Below are 13,003 nucleotides of genomic sequence, written 5' to 3' on the forward strand. Positions count from 1 at the left end.
TGAGCACCACTCATGGTCTCAGAAGGGGGGGGCGCTTCCATTCAGTGTTACATAACTTATCTGCAGTGTTTTTTTCCTCCTTCTTCCTCCTGTGTCCTTTCCTGTCTGCTTCAGTCATCCAACTACGATTGGCCCAAACGCTGGAAACTTCAGGTTCTTGCCTGAAATTAAAACACATTTAATTTTTACAAGCTCCTGGGGGATTCCAAGGTCTAACAGCATTGTTTCCCGGAATGGCAAAAATTCCCACTTTTTTTTTTTTTTTTTGCTGGCAGAGAGCTCAGAGTCGGTGGTTCACTCAAGAGAATGAACTTTACAGATCTTACATGATACATCCTACAAATGAAATGGTGGTTCTCAGAAGGTTAGATATTTGATCTGTAATACTTGCGCTTGTGAGGGAAGTGTTTTTGCCTGATCGTGTAGCAGACGAATATCGGATCTACACGAGGGTTGTGTGGAGATGGGTTTAGAGTGCTCTAAATAATTCCACAGCACAGTACCCGGGATTGAGCTGGGCAGAGAAGAATATGAGGGAGTAGCATGAACAGTAACAGTCTTCCATTCACTGTAAGCTTCCATTATTGTGCAGTCAACGTACAATAAAGTTTAGGAAACGGAGAACACCATTCGTTTTAGTAAAAAAAAACAAAAACAAAAAAAAGATTTATAGGAATGCATATATTTGGCTAACCTATATTACTGTAACTCCGGGAATAGCTAATATTTATGACTGTAAGGATCAACAATAAACACAACAGTCATGCCAAAATTAAACATCATAGTGAAATGATATCTTAAAGGAATGTTTAAGTCTGAACTTAAGTATGCTTTTGAATGCTTTAAATATTTTCAATGTCAACTATTTTGTACAGCCTGCTATGTTGAAGCTATAAATATTATGCCTACATGATTTTTATATGGAAACAAATACAATTTTCATTAAACCTTTGTCTATGAAATTGCATTTGCTTGTTTTATTTTTCACTGGACTTATTTCTCCATAAATACATTTCACAGTAGGTGTATCTCTCAGACCTCTGGCTTGCTACACAAGCCTGTTATCTTAGTTCATGTACAGCATGTAAATTTAACCCTACAAAGACATGCAAAGCTGCCTTGTTCTTCTCCACAAAGTTGCCATTTTTCCAGTCTGAGTGGCTTGATGCTAAAAACAGCCCCAGGATTCTACAGTTTTTACTTCTCTACAGCAGACTGCCGCAGACAAAACTGTAGCCCAGGGAAGGGCAATCTTATTCGTAAAGGGCCGGTGTGGGTGTGGGTTTTTGGGATAACCTTTAGGTTAGCTGTTCAAACCCGGGTGTGAGGACTCTTCATCCAATCAGTCTTCTAATTAGTAATCTAATGAGAGAGTTGCAGCGAAAACACGCATATACAGTGGCCCTTTCTGGGTAAGATTGCCCACCTCTGCTGTAGCCCTATTAACTACCTGATTTAGGCCCTTTATGCATATTTTGTACGTAATTGCACACATGTGCATGTGGTTTTTTCCTGATAAAGTCTGCTGCAAAATCAAGATCTATACTGGGTGTAATTAGGCTAATTGCATCATTTGAATTGACGGCAGCTTCTTGTTTTTATCGACCAGTCCAGTGCACATTCTGGACATGTTTCACGGACCGGTTTCCTCAGTGAATTTTTTAAGAGGATATTCAGCAGGACACCTGCCTTATGGGACACAGGGTGAGAGCCGTCAAAATTTGTTCTCTTCGGTGTGGACTTGAGCAGCCCACATGAGTTTTAGATGTGACCAGCTAAAGTGAGCAGGTATCAAAATACCAACTGAAGCACGAAATTCCATTGACAGCTGATTCGTTCACCCACGCGCACAAACATATAAATATAGTTAAGGCTAAAGGTTTACTGTGTTTAAATTGTAACAATATCGCTCATATAATTCAAAATCTGTTCAAAGATGTTCTCATCTCCAGGGCATGTCCTTAACTACCAGTCTACTCTGCTACCTTGGAGACCTCATCACCGGATTTAGATGGAACGATTTTAGGGTGTAGGGACATTTTATCATGTGTGCCTATGATTAATGATACCATTAGTCATTCAAAAACTGCCTATCGCATTCAAGCTAAAAACAGATGTAATGGATCGAGTTATAATTCCCTTTTGTATGCTTTAACGATGCACATATCCTTTATAAAGACCACATTGTGTGTCTGATCATTAAAACCTGAATGCTATGGTGGCTCCTGAAATACTGGTATATAGGGGACATATATGTGAGGATCATCCCAAGGAATTGTAATTGGTTGCTTTATGAGATTTACGTAGAGCAAAGCAAAGCCTATTGGTTCATTTTCTCTCTACATTCAAGGAGCGTGTGGCTAATTTGGGAACATTCTTAGACCCTGGATAGCATGTGCAACAATGGTTCTGGACTTCATACTATTTGCCGTGAAGAGCATAAACACATCTGGGCAGCAGCTCAAGACTGAAAACTGTCAAATAAACGGAATCATCACATCCGCTGCCATTTATCTCTAATTTGCAGCAGGCTGCTTTGTATCAAGTTACGCGGATGACGACAGCAATGCTCTTCAGCAACACTAAGCATGCACCACGCGCCCTGCTCTTATTGGCTGTTGGCTGTTCTGCTTTTCTAAACCACAATCGTGAAATGTCAGCCCCATCATTCTGAAAATTGAGATATTTTTAGAAAATAATAAAAAAAAAAACAAGATCAGTAAACCCCATGATAAATCAGAGGGTGTTGAAACTGTCTCTGATCCCACAGGGAAGAATGGAAATTTCATGCCTGATTCAAAATTAAAGAGAATTTTGCACTAATTATAAATCACATCCGGTTGTAATATACTTCTGTGTCCATTCAGCAAGGGGAGAAAGCATTTTTAATTTATTTATGAAGGTGGTTGTGTGTTTTTCTTTGTAGGGTATTTTTTTGGGGGGAGTTCTTCAAGGAATGAAATATTCATGATCCAGATTTTATCTTCTGTTTATCAGGAATGTGGCTTCCATGAGTTCACTGCTTTCTATTTAAGGGCATCTTGGCAGTAAGTACCATTGCTCATGGAAATGGATGGATATAACCGGAGAAACACAACAGCTGTGTCAGCATCATTCACTTGCAAGGAAGCCCAATTGGAAATTCCAGCTGAAACCAGCAGACCTTATCAATTGATTTAAAATGGGTTTTGGGGACATGAATTGTTCTGCATTATTTACCAGTAGATGCAGAAATAGTACAGTTACCATTTCTAGCTCAAACAAGCAGATCTGAGCTTAGCCATATGCAGTTCAGCTATTCAAAATTATTCACCCAAAACAAACCTGAAAATTGTAAGGCCACTGTACACCAACTCACAACAGTGATCATTTGATTAGCAGTATGTTTTGTCAATGTAATATCTTTCCCAGTGCAAATTCTTCCATGGGACTTCAGAATAGACAGTTCAATTGTTAAATATTCTAGAATGTTGTTGGTTATATAGGTATGAGAATCCTTTGGATTTTCCCCTGTACAAACTGCTCACTTGATGATTTTTTTATGGTTCAGCCACTACAAACAACTTTTGTCTTATGTATAAAAGAAAGTTTGTTGTTCGGTGATTGGTATGATGCAGTTATTTCTCGGCTATCACATTTTGATAAACCTAAGCCATGGTATTGCTAAGTACAGTGGGAGGGTCAATCATCAGTGGCAACATGTAATATTGATTACGATAGTTAAGCTTCACTGATCCCAGGAGGAAATCCTTGAAATCTATGCTCTTCTGAGCCAGAATTAAACCACTGACCTAAAGGATATCTGTTGCTATACTCCTACGGTCTTTCACACTACTAGGTGAGCTGTCGAAGGGGGCAGGATATTGTCAGCAGATGTATTTCAGTGTAATCCCATTTGATCCATTTTCTCAAGGATCTTGATGGATAATATTAGGGTGTCTTATGAATGACAGCTGTCCACCCTGATTCTCAGAAGCCAAGAAAAATGCCTTTCAGTTTCAACTGTTCTGATGACATAGACAATGACAGGAAGCATTTGATAGAGGTTATTAGCTACATCAAGGGTAACACTTTAGTTTAAGGTCTGCTCCTGAACTATTAAACTGTTCCTAATAATTTAATAATACATAAGTAAATAAGATCTACTTACAACCAAATTTCGAAATGTATTACAAAGATATCTTATTTCTGCCTCACGTTTTTAATAAAGAGCTTGAAAATTACTTGCAACTTATAAATATTATGCATTAGTAAGCATACTTAGAAATGAGTTAAACTTGATCCTTAATGGTCTGCTTTTAAAAAACTCTTACTAATGTTTTGATAATAAATTAGTAAATAAGAAAGATACAAATTTCACATACAAATTCATAAATATATTATGAAGATATCGGTAACACTTAAGGCCACATTGTTAGTAATTTATAAACACATTCCTAACAAATTATATTGCATTCATAAAGCATTATAAGCATGGCTATAAATATTTACCAAAAGCCATATTTATTATGCGTTATTAGGCTTTATGAAGCTGTCAACTATAATGTACTACTGATTCCTTTATAATTCATTACAATGGTCAGTATAAACATTAAGGATACCTTGTACTACATTATGAAGATATCTATAGAGCATTATAGATGACAGCTTCATAAAGCATTCATAATGCATAATAAGCATAGGTATGATGTGTTATTCCATTTTGTAAATATAGCCATGATTATAGTGCTTTATGAATGTATTATAATGTATTATGAATGTGTTTATAAATCACTAAAAATATGGCTTTAAGTGATACCGTACTCCTATTTCACATTACTAAAGAGCTTATAAATGCTGTTATACCTAATTTCTGAGTATACAGTACTTACTAACCCTTTATTTTATATTTGCAAGTAATTTACAAATTGTTTTATAAATACCTGGAACAAAATATGATTATGATGCATTTCAGAATTTGTTTTTGAATGACTCTTTCTATCTATTAATATATTTTCAAATGATTAACAGTTTATTAACAATTAAGGAGCAAACCTTAAACTAAAGCGTTTCCAAAAGGGTTAGTGTCCTCTTTGTGTATTCACATCGGGTTCCTCTTGACACTCCAGTTACCTCTCGCATTCCAAAGACATGCAGATGAATGCGAATGTGTCTGCACCGAGTCCAGCTATCATTCAGTACAGGTTGTACTTTGCCCGTGTCCCCTTGTGTCAAAGTAAATCTTTTTGGATGGATGATTAATTTAGAAGGATGATAACAGCCACATGCACATCGTATATCAGTTTAACCTCTTGTGTAGCAGCTAGCTAACAAATAAGTATAGAACACAATTTAGTCATTCTTCAATGTCCTGTTGTGTAAGTTGTCATTGTAACAAAAACATGAAACAAGCCAGTAATCACTCGTCCAGGATTCGCTACAATGCATTCCAGTGTGAAATCAGTATGCAAAGGACATCACAATATTAGATCCTATGTGCGATGCTCACAAATGGTTTCATTTAAAAGTGAGACTAATCTGTGGTGTTTATGTAGGCGCAACACACGTCAAGTTGTGAAAGGAATTGCTTTTGATACACATGGTCTTAAAAAGTGGGTCCTACATAAACTCTTTTTGAATATGGTTATCGGTACAGGGTGCACCCCTTGTACAGCACCCTGCCCCACCCCTCCCCCGTGCCACATCCTGTTCCACCCCTCCCTTTATACTGCCCCTGCACTACACCCTTTTGGTCTAGTCCTACGCTACACTAACAACTCCAGTGGCACATCAATCTTTTTAGGATAAGTTACTAAATACTGACAACAAGCAAGAGTGCAGCAGGTTTTCCAAATACAAACATGTATTTCAGTTTATGCCTTATTCTTTACATTATGTATCAAGAAGATAATGCATTAACTTCTTAAAGAGGCCATCTAAATTATTTTCAGTGGAGGATGGAGACCTAAAGTCATTCCAAGGGGTTCTCTGATGGACAGAGTTGGTGGTCTCTGCACATAAGCAGTAATTTTAGCCATCATCTTACCATAAATTAAAAATTCTAGATGCCATTCTTCACTGATGTGACAGCTGGTGTCTGATGTTCCGTGAAAGGTCTAGGATTTCAGGTCACCCTTTTAAAATGACAAATTCAGGGGAATCAGGGTAACATATATGCACTGTGAAGTCTGTACTTACATGATGAAAGAACTATGGTGTGAGACGCAAGAAGTGTGCAATTCTGGGCATCGAGAGATTGAATCGAGCAAAATAACAGTCAGAATTTAACATGGACTAAAGATATGGGAAAAGAAATGCTACTGCTAGTAATATTTGTTAGTATTCTTGTCTGACAGTAAATGTAAATTCATTTTTAAACCCTTAACGTAGCAATATGCAATGGCCATTATTCGGCGTGAAATTATGAACACTGTAGAAACTGAATATGCAAGAAAGCATTTATGCTGAATAAATTGTAGGGATCTGAAACTGTAAGATGGCAATTTTACTGTACTAAGGGAAGCTAAGGGGATGACATGGTAAGGTGTCACTTCTCAGTAAATGTAAATGCGAAGCTGTGTGATTGCAGCTGTTTATCATGCCGGCTGGTAAATAGAGCCAACGTCCAAATTTGTCTCTGATTCTATCACAATTACACAGTTTCGTGGTCTGGCACAGAATTCAACCAGAAAAGTCTGTATGTTCAACAATCTCTTTATAACCCTGATTTCATTTTGACCATTAAATTTAACAGCAATACCCAATGGGATGAAAAGTCATAAATCATGAATCGATTATTATAAAACGTCATCACAACTTTTGAAATGCGTGTCTCCCCTGAAGAGCACATATAAAGTCAGGGCAAAAGAACTTGACTCAATGGCATTGATGAAAGAAGCTTAGCCTATGGTGCTTTTCCACTGGCATTCAGGAACCAGGCTGCGCCCGAGTTGTACTGCGAAGAGATACTAGTTAGAGCGCGGTTCCAGCTCGTTTTGGTTTTCCACTGCAGAAGGGTTGGCTCCGCTTCTACAAAATGTTTGTAGATTAATCTTCACACATAATTTCATACGAAACTAAACCATCACAGCAAAACAATGGAGGATGAATAAGTAACTTGTTAGTTATTTGTTAGTTATTGGGTTAATGGGGGGATTAATCGCTCGTGGGAGTTTTACTTATACAAAAATGTTATGAACACAGAACGAAAAACGATTGGTTCAGAGGGATGACCAATCAAACTGTAGAGGAGGTGGGTCCAAGCAACTAGAGGAGGCGGGACCAAAACATCCAACGGGACACCGTTTTGGGGGGGCTGGGGGGGGAGCAACAACATGGTCTGTCTGTGGGTCCCCCGGAGACCAGGTCGGGAAATACTGCTCTACACTTACTAAAACCTGCTTTGAGAAACATCTTCGGTGCTGGCACCAGTGAGTAATGATTCTCCCCAAGAGGAATTACCAAACAACTTACCAAAAAAAAAAAAAAAGTGTGAATTTTATATGCATGGAACTAGAATGATACTGAATAAGTGCGAAGAACAGTACAGAGTCCAGCTGGCGTGAAATCTTACAGGAATGGTGATGGAGGGTCAGGCCCGCCAGTCTGGGCTGGGATCTGCATGTAGAGGGATCCTCAGATTGGACCCAAACCAAATGCTGCAGTGTCAGCCATCTCTGATCCCATCTTCTCCTCACATTTCAGCGGAGGCTTCAATAGCTGGAGAGTCTTTTTACCCCAACTGAGATGGTGTAAAACCTTCTGGGGATGTCAAAACAAACAGAACCACATTAAGTAGTTTTCCATATGCCATCAAGCTCATTTTTCTAATACGTATAACCAAAGTTCTTATTTATTCGAGATTTAATTCAGAATCATGAAACGCGGGACGTGTTGTTCAACTATCCGTTGTGCCAGTGAATGGTACACATGAGGTTTCAGACACGAAAAGGTGATCTTTTCCATTATCTTTATGTCAAACACTTTTGAATTGCGTGATGGAAGCACAATTCTTGGTACGGCCGAAGCAAGCATTTGAGCCTTTTATGCAATTTGAATTTTCTTGTGAAACTGCAAGACAACGCATTTCTTAATCTGATTTGGAAAAAAAAAAAACTGAAATGTAATTTTTAGGCGAAATAAACAAGATATGGATACATTTTTACGGATGATCATGTTTTTACAGTAAGTCTCAGAATAGAGGGGCAGTATCTCCCCTGTTCAGTAAGTGGTGCATCCTGAAACACATCTGAGAGGTGCTGCATGCAGCCTGTGCTAACGTCTAGTACCTTGATGTGCTGTAGTGTCTCCTTTACCTTATTCCTTTGAAGCAGAGGGCCCTCTCGCAGTTGAAGACCTGGTATATGATGGGGTTGTACATAGCGGATGACTTAGCCAGCAGGGTTGGCACCACAGAGGCTGTGATGGGAACAGAATCGGCCTCCCCAAAGGCAGACCACACAGACACCACGGCGTAGGGAATCCACGCTATTAAGAATCCTGCGCAAACCAACACTGCCACCTAAGGGAGGAAAGCAGAATCACAACATATACAGTTGCTGTCCTAGTTAAGTCCATTTTTGTTGTGACGTTTCTATGCCAGGTAGCGTAGAGTTTAAAAATTTAGTCAGTTAAAATTGAGTGAAAACTACGGATGCATCCTAGGCAGAATACAATAAAAAGTACTTGAACTGCTTTCATAATTTAAACTTCCCCACCCAGAAAAGACAACTTTATTTCATAGATGAGAAATTAAAAGGCAAGCGTCAAAAAACTGAGTTAAAGTATGCTTTTTCATGTGAGTGAGGATATTATTTCAATGCATAAAATTGTTTCACTTTAAAAATTAAAAGAAAATTATACCATTATACTCAAAGGACTATGAGAAATGACATGATGCCAGGCCTTGATAAGTTTCTACTATGCTTTCATGAATCATGAAAAAGAGACTTTGACAGAGCAAACTCTCCCCACTGAGGCAAGACTTCATCTTTGGGGGAGGGAAACGGGGCCTTATATGTGATATCTAGGACGAGACAAGCCATTGTTCCTCAAAATCAATGCTGCTTCTAGGAAAGGCAGTCACAAAAGAGGCATTTAAGACTGTTGACAGTGTGACACCTGAGGCAAAGGTTTTACATTCCGGTCAGCCGCAGCTCCAGGAGAAGCTAATCAGGAAGCACGCAGTGAATCATAAATCAGTCATTTATCCATAATCAGTCTTTTATCCATTATAAAGCAGCAAAGTGTGGCTCTTCAGAAGCAGCCTACTGACACAACCAAACTAATAAAGGGGATTGATCGACTTACTTTAGTGAGTTTCATCTCCACGGTGTGCCTGTGTTTGTTCCCGGTGTCAAATCGGGACACCGCCTGGGCAGACGATTCGACTGTGCAGATGATCTTGACATAGGAAAAGCCGATAATGCTGATGGGGAGGATGAGGCAGAAGAAGAGGATGCTCAAGATGAAACTTTGGCCCGAGACGGAAGTTTGGGTCAGCCACCAGTCCAGGGTGCAGGAGGTGCCGAACGGCTGAGGGGCGCAGCTCCCCCCAGCCCAGCAGCGGCACGGTGGCCCAGAAGGCGGCATATACCCAGATGAATATCAGTGCCAGGAAGGCATGTCACCATTGCAGCCAGATTCCTGTGCAATTTAATAAACGTGTTATTAATACTTTGTTATTTATTCCATGATAAAAAAACATCATTAACAGAGATTGGGAGATTTTCTTTCTACATAATTCTGTAATGTCCCCAAGTCCTTAGTGCCAGAAGACAAACAGGATAGAACCTACAGAAGCGGCTTTTCACAGGATGCAGGCTGCTGTGCATCTGGAATAAGTGGTACTACTCTCTTAGCTAGAAACAGGCAACCTGCAGGCATCTAAAAAGTCTGTAGGAGGCCCTTGAATGCAGCTTTGATGTGCTGTTGACTGAGATAATACCAATTATCTCCTGCTACAGAAGAAACCACCTGAAAATCGGTGGATGAGGTACCATAGACTTCAACTATGGTCTGTGCAACAGAACTGAAAGACCAACCCTACTGGATTGGCCATGAGTTGTGCTAAAAACTGAACAGGCAGAAATGCTCATCATATCTCAAGTGACAGATCTTCAGGTAGCGATCCAGGCTGATGATCGTCAAGGTGATGAGGCTACCACACCCAAAAAAGAAGCTAATCCATCCATAATGGCGGCAACCCTCCCAGCCGAAGGGCCACTGATGGGACAAGCTGGAAGCCATGAGGAACGGCTTGCCGGCCACTGAGGAACACCATGAACACACACAGACTTTACAACAAACATATGGTATACAATCCAGACCAAGATTTTGTTTCAACCAACCAGCTGTGACTTTTTATGCTCAACTGGTTGGTTGAAACAAAATCTTGGTCTGGATTTGTACTCTCTGCACCTGAAGTCTCCACCTCTAATACTATTACACAAAAAGTGAAAATATACCGACAGCAGTACTGAACGATTACTGAACGTACTAAACGTGCTAAAATAAAAGCAATCCCTGACAACACTATACAGAAACCACAGACAAGCTGTTCATTTCACCGTAGTTCACTCAAATCTTACCAAAGATGGACAGAGATATGTGCTGGAGCTTACTTTTGCTTGCCACACAAATGGCGGAGCACACAAACCTTTTGTTTTAATGAGCCATCTATAGATAACAGGCTTTTATCCCCACCGAACGAAAATGGCCCAGGCAAGGAGCAGGTGCATAATATCAGAAGTAAGGGTTTTATGCTGCGAAACTAAAGTCCTCCACCGGATGGTGACAGAGTGCAATCCAACCTTTACAGTCTCAGTATAAAAGAGCATAACAGGTGTAGCTTAAAGGTTCTCAAACTTCTCAGTCCCTGACCCCTAAAATATCAGTGCCACAGTTTTGCCAGCCACTTTGCAGATTTGGGGGGAGGGTGGCATGGTACCTTCCGCTGATTGGGGAAGGGGGCTCCTGATTTCACCAACCAGGAAGGAGGCTCTCCAGTCAGATTGCAATTGACCGGTTAAGATTACTGTAAAGATGAAATGTTTTCCAAAAACATGCTGAGGCTAATTGGAGTTGCTAAATTGCCCATAGGTGTGCATGTGTGAGAATGAATGGTGTGTGAGTGTGCCCTGCGATGGGCTGGCCCCCCATCCTGGGTTGTTCCCTGCCTCGTGCCCATTGCTTCCGGGACAGGCTCCGGACCCCCCATGACCCAGTAGGATAAGCGGTTTGGAAAATGGATGGATGGATGGATGGATGACAGACAGAGAAACAAAACAATGGCAACTCAATAGCGTCACTTCTCTTCTTCATTATGCCAAACCCTGTCAGGAATTTCTACACAATCGTAAGAAAAACACCTCGGTAGAAATGTGTCAATATAGAGATAATGAACTATATCCCCAGCACAGTGCAAAGTCATAAGCTGCTCTGTTTAACAGAATGACTAGCAGAGCTTCAGCTATGTGTGCTGAGCAATGGCAGGTGAAGTAGAATAGATGTAGAGTAGCCAAGGTAAAAGGAACCTCATTCTGTAAGACGAGCTCTGCGATTTCATGCGACAGTCGCCAATATGACGACTATGAGCTGGTTTATTGAAAGGGCCACCTCCCAGTGATGCTTAAACATCAGACAGCACTGCCAGGGAAGAGCCTTTGAAGTAAATCAAACACTAACCCCTCTCACACATTTCTTTATAAGGAAATAGTTCATATATTTTTTTAAAATGAGCCAAGGACAATTTAAGTTTAGAGGGAATTCGGATTGTGAATTGTCACGCGGCAGTGGATTGTTTGTGGGCTGGTAATAATGTTGCATATATATTTCTGATGTACATGTATTTCTGAACTTCACTTGTGGAATGAGACCTGCATTTCCATTCATATTTGTTATTTAAGAAATTCAAAATCAATGGATAACATCAAAATTCACTGCAATGAGTCGACGTGTGATGATCTCAAATTATGTTACTTAATCTGATGTTTACAGCTTGCTACCCTAAATTCTAAGCATTTCTCTTGTAATTCAGCTTCCCTGGGATTTTATGGATTCTAAAGATATCTGGTCAGTATTTTGACCAAGTCAGTGTCTCCAGTAACTGGGTTTGTCACTCCCGCTAATAGGTGGGTGCCGTCGACTACACAGTTCAAACTGCACCTTTGTTATGCAGGTGCTGCCAAGCCCAGACTGACCCAAAAACCTCCACTGCTCACAATACGAATGTGTGTGAAAGAGAGATGGTGCTAACCAGAGAAAACAATGCAGTTAATGAAAATAAAATGATGCATTCAACATAATGACCTGAAAGGATTCTAGAAATTTCCTGAAATTACTGTAACCAAGAAACTTAAAAAACAAAAAGAACATTTAAATCAATCCTTTCCTGTACAGGTCAAAACTCTCCCTCTGCAGAGAAGTTTAAATTTACCATTGGACGTTCACAAAAGCCGTAAACTTTCTGTCTCTAACCCAACCCCTAGGGGGACTGCCCTTCTTGGCGGCCTGGGACCCAGGCCCTAGGGCGACTGCCCTTGTTGGGATAAAACTCCCAGTTAATGTTATACCTATCAGTGAGGTACAGTACTTTGCCAAAAATATGTAGTTGTATTTAAAAAAAAAATTAAAAATACTCAGCAAAAAAAAATTGTAATTTCACACTTTCCTACACGTTTTTCTGGTCTACAACAGATATTATAACCTCTTTTCTCCGTTAAGGATTGGACTGACAACCTTATTGGTAGTAATGTAGTGTTGTGAGACGCAGACTTTCCAACCAATTGATTTAGCAAAAAGGTTCATTACTTGAAACATCATATAAGCACAGTGTACACTTGAAACACCTATTGGCGAATTCAGGTTTTAAGAAACGGGCAATACAGCATTAAAAAAGAAGTTCTGCCTTTACTGACAACGTATCAACGTGAAAAACCAGCAGCACAGAGAGGGGAACTAACAATTTAAGCGACACTCACACTCAGGGTGAGACGCAAACACACTCCACGGCTGAATGTATCAT

General features: G+C 39.9%; 1 protein-coding gene across 1 annotated transcript; it reads right to left on the reverse strand.

Annotated features, from left to right (window-relative positions):
• Positions 1-47: 47 nt before the first annotated feature.
• opn5 (opsin 5) lies at positions 48-11,301 on the reverse strand. The gene is given in 8 exon segments (XM_049004612.1): positions 48-161; positions 7,553-7,711; positions 7,713-7,737; positions 8,268-8,500; positions 9,289-9,522; positions 9,524-9,625; positions 10,078-10,247; positions 11,289-11,301. Coding segments are annotated over 7 exon segments (816 nt in total). The 3' UTR covers positions 48-161; positions 7,553-7,672.
• Between the last annotated feature and the right edge of the window lie 1,702 nt (positions 11,302-13,003).

The sequence above is a fragment of the Brienomyrus brachyistius genome, unplaced genomic scaffold (assembly GCF_023856365.1).
Source record: "Brienomyrus brachyistius isolate T26 unplaced genomic scaffold, BBRACH_0.4 scaffold113, whole genome shotgun sequence".
NCBI classification, from domain to species: Eukaryota; Metazoa; Chordata; class Actinopteri; order Osteoglossiformes; family Mormyridae; genus Brienomyrus; species Brienomyrus brachyistius.